This window comes from Condylura cristata, unplaced genomic scaffold, assembly GCF_000260355.1.
Source record: "Condylura cristata isolate star-nosed mole 26May11 unplaced genomic scaffold, ConCri1.0 scaffold00008, whole genome shotgun sequence".
Classification (NCBI taxonomy): Eukaryota; Metazoa; Chordata; class Mammalia; order Eulipotyphla; family Talpidae; genus Condylura; species Condylura cristata.
This window is the reverse complement of record NW_004567109.1, coordinates 53,125,647-53,132,650: the sequence shown is the minus strand read 5'-3', so window position 1 is coordinate 53,132,650 and position 7,004 is coordinate 53,125,647. Positions and strand designations below refer to the sequence as shown.

Below are 7,004 nucleotides of genomic sequence, written 5' to 3'. Positions count from 1 at the left end.
GTTGTAATCCTCATGGACTTCCCATCACCAGTTCACCCATGTGCCAACATCATATTTTGATCCCATTCCCCACTTCACCCCGTAAAATGTCTCTGGTATATAGTTGTTCATAATTATTATTTCTGTCCACGCCTCCTCACCCTGTCCTTTATGCTCCTGCTATGAAAAACTCCCTGCTCTTAATAGTCATAGTTGTTTAGTTTCCTGGATGGAATCCTGACTGATAATGTAGGTTATTTTAGTAATTTAGTGTCTAGCTAATTATGATTACTTAAAATAATAGCCATTTTATTTTCTCCATGATTCAGTTGGTTGGTTGACTGGATTAAATGGGCATTTTCTTTGTTTGTCATGGTTGGAGTCTCCTAACTGCAAATGGACTATCTTTAGGGTTGCCTGGGAAGCTGAGAAGCTCTTTTATTCTCTGGGGAGTTTCAGAACCATTCTTGTAGTCTCTGCATCATGATAGCTGAGTTTTTTACATAGAAGCTTAGAGTTCCTAAGACCCAAGATGGAAGCTCTTATCCTTTCAGCTAATTCCCACTGATTAAAGCATATTTATAATGAATAATAATTAACCAGTTATCAATATGAAAGAGGATCTTTATCACATTTTATGAAAAAGAAATGAGTAAATACAATTTTAAAACTTTAACATTTATTCATAATTTTTAGAATACCTATGGATATTTATGTATTTTCAACAGGTAACATTATTTTTATGGGCTCATGGTGATCCAGGATGACTTTTAAAATCCAGAAATACCCTTCACTGTTCTTATTGTTGATATGCCATTGTTTTTTAAAATCCTGTACTAGGTCTACTGGAATTTCTCTTCTTTTTTAATACACAAACAGTGGTACTTATAATAATACAAACAGCTGCCACAGAGCCAACCACTATCAACACCAAAGCAGAAATGTTAATTCCTGAATTGGGGTGACTTCCATCAGTGTCTGCTTCAGCAATGAACAAAGCTACTTGTGCAATATTGGATATTTTTGATGTCAGGTTGCTTTTATCCACACTTTGGATGGCAATGAATATGTGGGTTGCATTTTCTTCTGCTGTATTTCCTTGTTTAAATATAAAGGTTTCCTTGGAGTTGGCTTCCTTTGGTAACAGATCAGTGGTGTTTAGTTGCATAGCATCATCAAACTTGTCCTTTAGATCAGTGATATCTCCACTTATCCTTATGATGTACTGTTCAACTAAGAAAAAAAAATACTTAATTCAGAAACTACAGAATATCATGGTAAATTCTTCTTTATTCATTTCCCTGAAAAACATTGCTCACTATGCAAAACTATATTCCTATATACAAACCAATTTTTCTAATGAAAGTAGAATTTTTATTTTTAATCTCTGCCAAATGAATGTTGGAGCAGTTAAAATGTGTCACCCTTCATTTAGTGGTGAGTGTGGTATAACATACACAGTTATTCAGTTACTGAGATTAGAAATTGAACAGCTGAAATCCACATAGTTTTATAAGCAAATATACTATCAAGCTCAATAAAAGAAAAAAAAGTGTCATCATTGATTCAAAAATATGAGATTTTAAAGTTAATACTTTAATGTACTATCAATTCAAGTTGACTTTTCTGTCTCCCACTGTTGTGATTACTTTTATCATGCGTACCTTTCACTTAATCAACAGTATCTATGACCCTTCATCCTTACCTTTTCCAACATCAAAGTCATCTCCAGGAGCTGTCCATGTTAGGCTGATCTCATCCTCATCACGTGTGGCCTCAAGGTCTGTGATTGGATTTGGGGGATATGGGTCATACGAGGAAGGATTTGATGGAACATTTGAAACCACAAATGCACCTCCAGTTGTTGTTCTGCTGAAACTCTCCAAGGTTGTCTGCGTATCATTTTCAATTTTGGGTCGTGGAGGGTTCGCTTCAATTTTCCCTGTATTAAAATATTCATCATACTTAATGAACAAAACTGTATTAGAATTTTCCAAACTCAAAGAATTGAATTCTTTCCCATCTATCTTCCCCTACCCTTACTTCTTCCCCACAGTACATACACAGTTATATTTTACTACCTTTGGTGACAAAGTCAGGCATATCCAGTTAGGAGGAGAATTTTTTTAAGAATATGGACTAGTCTATTGCAGTATAGAATCAGATAATAAAATATTTTTGTAATTCATGTTGCAATAAGGGGAGTAGTGATATCTAATTCAATATATGCCTTTAAAAAATAAGGAACTACTTTATCTTTCAGATGAACTCCAAACTGGAAAAAACCTGGGGAAATAGCTACTGGTTCCCTTCCACTCACTCATGGCAGGTCCCTTCTTCCCTCCCTGCTGCTAGAGCTGAGGCATAATCTTTCAGGTTATATTCCAGTTGCCAACAAGAAAACCCCTAAAAGTCACAAGTGACAAGAAAAAGGGAACCCAACAAAGAATTCATCTTAAACCTTATCATCACCTTACTCAGCATTTTTTTTCATCAAAAAGTATATTTATATTTACATCTATATATCTTTTACAGGATGTATAACCTGAAAGATAAATTCTACCATTGGCTTGTGATTGGACACATAACATATTAGCCTGTTTCCTTTATCTTTGGCTAAAAATTAGGAATACAGTTGTTGATGTATATAGATAAGGTGCTTGATACTAATATAATAGTGGTTCATTTTTATTAAGAGCTAACTAGATGCCATACACTGTATTAAAATTTAAGTTAATTTGGAGGCAAACATGACTGAGAACTTCTAAAAAGAAAAAGTTATATTTTGAATTATAAGTTGTTTGAAGCTATAGTAATATCAACTCACAATCATTCAATTCATCATGGAATTTTTATAAATTTTTATAAATTACTAACCATTAACCACCCAGCCTGGGATAAATGCAGCTCTGGTTGAGTGATGTCTGAAACTTCTTGTGGCACTTGTTCCTGCATTAACCCGTATTTTTAAATTATATTTGCCATTTTCTGAATAAGCTGTAAAATATTTAGAGTAGACCCCATCGTTCTTGAAGGCATCAGCACCTTATTATAGAAACGGAAGAATAAGTTATTGTAAAGAAAATGAGAACATTATGCAATCTCTAAATCACACATATCATTAGTATTAGCATAGTCTCTTAATTAGGTTCCCTATTTTGAAAGTAACCCTCTGAGTAATATTTCCTCTTCTGTCTAACTTTAGCTTGTTGAACTGGCATCCTTGAATTTATAAGTATATAATACTAACATGTTTTTTATATATACAAATATTACATATTTGTATAATATTTTATAATGTATATGCATATTGCACACATACAACACTGGTATTTATAATAAAGGGTTTAAAATTATCATTTTACATGGGGATAGTTGTAATGTTTTTCTTACCATTTCTTAGGCAAGTGGTTTGCTGACACATTGTACTTTATCTAAACACAGTGTTGTCCTCATCTGTCTTTACACCACTGATAGAGAAAGTATCTTTGCATTCTATTTAAATTTCACAGCAATCATCTGTAAATTACTTATGTCCAACCACTTTTTTAAAAAAAAATCCTCACCTTTGCTCTGTGATCTATTAACTCACTGCCCTGACAATAGGAAATTCCATCTGCTATTAGAATAAACATTACGGGGAGCTCAGGAATATCACGTAATTCTTGATTTTACCAGTAATAGATTTGTTAAATTGAAATACATTTCTCAAGGGATTTAATACCTTAACCTAGAGGCTCTTAAAATGTGTCCCTTTGACCGGTAGCATCTGCATTCCCTGGATCTTACTAGGAATGCAAAGTGTTTGAGGGAAGGCCCAACATTCTGTCTTAAGTCCTCTAGGTGATTCCTTTGCATGTTGAAATTTGAGATCTTCTGTATAGTCATTATAAATCATGAATACCTTCATATGTGTACGAGCATTTGAAATTAGCTAAATAATTATCTGTTAAACCTTGAGAAATGAAAGGATGGAGGTAAGTTTTAATATGAAAAAGTTTGGGGTAAAGGGACTTGTCAAACAGTTGAGGAACAGATTGTCATATCAGATGCACCAAGGGACAACTTTGCCTTCTAACTTTTCACAGGGATAAGTCTGGTTGATGTTTGTATTATAAATTGGCTGTATTAACTACAATACAAAAGATACTGACAGAAAATTCTGATAACTTAGTTATCAGTATGGCAATTTTCTTGCTCATTGACCTTTCATATACAGATTTGTTTCCCTAAATAATTCAGAATCTGGAGAAAAGGTCTTAAGTAACACCCATACCCAACACTGTATCTTGTTAGCTGACACTCACACTTGGTATCGGATGTCCCAGTGATGTTCTCTGCACTTGTGACAGCTCTGCCTGTCCTTAGCCCTCAGTTCTCATTACCACACTTCCACTTTGTTCCATCTGTTGGGAATTTTTCTTGCCTATCCCCTTTCCATGCCAGGGGCACAAACCCCATTCAGATGATTGCTTGTGCTTTATGTTCCTGGGCAGGATTTCTTGATGAAACACCCCTAAGAAACATTTGTTGAGTATCTTTAGTGTCCTCACTATTCTGAACAAGACCTTCCTAATTGGTGCCTGACATCAGATATCTAGATGACAGACAGTATTGAAAGTTAATACAATTTTTGAGTACTTGCCATGTGCAAGATAATTTGGTAATTACTTTGTAGTTTTCACTTGCATAGAATTTACTTCTGGCCCTGCTGTTCACCCTTTATCTGCAGCAGTTTTTTCTGCTGTGTGTCCTACAGGATAAAGTATCCTATTATGAAAAATAGGCTTATTCATGGAAACTGGTGAATTACCTGCACCATTGTCCAAAAGTTGCAGTTCCTTTGCATTTCCATTCTGTGATTCGATGAAAGCAGTCACATTGGCTCCAAGAATAGGTGTATACCCTTGTAGAACTTCTGCATAAACTATCATTGGGTTGGGGTAACTGTTTGCTTCTTTATTCATTTTAGCATTCACTCTGATTGGAGGCACAGAAGAACTTGATGCCCGAGAATTTACAGTAATAGTTAATATTTCGGAATGTGCTTTGGCTTGAACACTGTAAGTCCAAAGGCCAACCTAAACATTTCAATGAAAATATAATGAGTTTACAAGATCAATCTATTTTTCTGTGTTTTCATTGTCCTACTCTAAAGTAAGTGTTATTTGTGTTAATGGAATTAAACAGAGTTTTGAGTGTTTTTTAGGGTAAAAGGTGAGAACTGAAGTAGTTTAGAATGAACATACTGACTTATCATGCAAGGTGTCCAAGCATTGTGAAATTCTAACTAGGGAAAACAAGTTTTGAAAAGTTTGTGTTAGTCTTGTCATTCTTTAAGCTCACATTTTATCATCTATTGTCTAGTAGTGCTAATGAGGAATGATTCTATAGCTATCTACACACCAAACTGCACAGACACTTACGTTTCCTCCTCAAAGTTATTCTTAGTCTACCTAAATTTTCCCTTGTTTTCTTTATTCTTAATGCCTAAGTTCTTTTTTGCTTTTCTTTCCACGATAATTCTCAGAATTATACAGGCATAGAAGTTACACTTTATTTTTACCTTAATTGTGAAAATCATACAAATGTTGGCACTCAGAATTATGACATGCATTTTCAGCTATAAAACAAATTTGTGAGGAAGTCTAAAAGCTGATCACTTACCATTGCTTCTGGAATACGAAGGTAGGCCATTTTGGAAGCTTTGTCCAAATTGAATGATTTAATTGATTTTCCATTGGGATCCCAGAGTGAAATATCAGGAACCGCTGTTTTCCATGTGATGAGAAAAGATGTATCTTTGCCCACTGTACTGTCAATTATTACAGTGTCATTCATCCATTCATTATTGTTGAGTTTTAGTCCTTTACTTTCAAGCTGTGCAAATATATTTTTAAAATGATCAGCAAAGAGAGTAATTTAATTATTTTTCTTTTTCAACATAATTCTTAATTTGTGCAAATATAGAATATGAGGAATGGGTGAAGTTTATATTATTCTGTTACTTTTCCCCAGACTTTAGTATTAAAGAATGTTACAATTTCAGAGAAATCAGCCTTAAGGCATGTGTATGTGTGTTATTCTCAGTTTACCCATCTCATTTGGTAAACGTTTTTTTCCAATAAACCAGTTGTTTTTACATATTCATTCTTAATTTATGTCTTTTACATCACTGTGTATTCCCCATAAAATTCCCACTACCAGTTTGCCCATAAGCCATCACCATATTTCCTGCACGCATCTCTCCCCTGCTCTCGTCCACTTTGCTCCTCCTCCCTTGCATAATTTCGCTTATCCACAGTTGCCTGCTAGCTTTATTATTGTTATTGTTATTTTTTTCCTGATTCCTTATTTGCCCCCCCATTCCTCCTATAAGTGAAACCATTTGATATCTTTCCTTATTTCACTGAATAGGACCCCGTATTGCTGAATAACATTCCATGGTGTATGTATACCACATACACATCTTCATGATCCAGTCATTTGTTTTGGGCATTTGGTAAACTTCTTGATGGTGATCAAAGTATACTTATTAGTATGGAGGAAGTAGCTCAAAAGAGAAAATCAGAACTACCACACAATGAGAGAACTACCACACTAATGTATATTTTCCTGATGTGACATCTTGAAATGTCTAATATTCATGTGTGAAATTTTGACACATAATGGAGTAAATAGCACTTGATTGTAAACATATTCAACAAGAGTGGAGAAAAGGAAAGCTGATAATCTATAAATTTTGGAATCTTCAAAGGAGAAGAAATAAAACATAGGCTCTTTCTCCAAGAGGAGTTCTATGGAATATTTTTCAAGTCTTTCTGAATAGCTCTTAGTCATGGAGAGTCACTATCATCCATTGACCAAGAAGGGTGTCTTTACAGATGCGTTATTTTAAGAATAGGGGGAAAATCTCACTCTCCTTTTTCCCAGTCATCAACAGGAAGCCTTAACCCATTGCTGATAGAAAGGAGTCAAATATTGAAAAATCTTGGCAAAGACTAAAATTCCCATCCTATTTAAGT

At 34.5% G+C, this 7,004-nt stretch overlaps 1 protein-coding gene across 1 annotated transcript in view; it reads right to left on the bottom strand.

The window, feature by feature from the left end:
* Positions 1-802: 802 nt before the first annotated feature.
* The window catches only part of LOC101625847 (calcium-activated chloride channel regulator 4-like), a 22,602-nt gene continuing 16,400 nt past the window's right edge, over positions 803-7,004 (bottom strand). Inside the window, exons 10-14 of the mRNA XM_012722157.1 lie at positions 5,647-5,859; positions 4,793-5,060; positions 2,857-3,024; positions 1,685-1,921; positions 803-1,212 (exon numbers count right to left, since the gene is read on the bottom strand). Coding sequence (XP_012577611.1) covers positions 803-1,212; positions 1,685-1,921; positions 2,857-3,024; positions 4,793-5,060; positions 5,647-5,859 — 1,296 coding nt within the window. The remainder of the gene's footprint in view (positions 1,213-1,684; positions 1,922-2,856; positions 3,025-4,792; positions 5,061-5,646; positions 5,860-7,004) is intronic.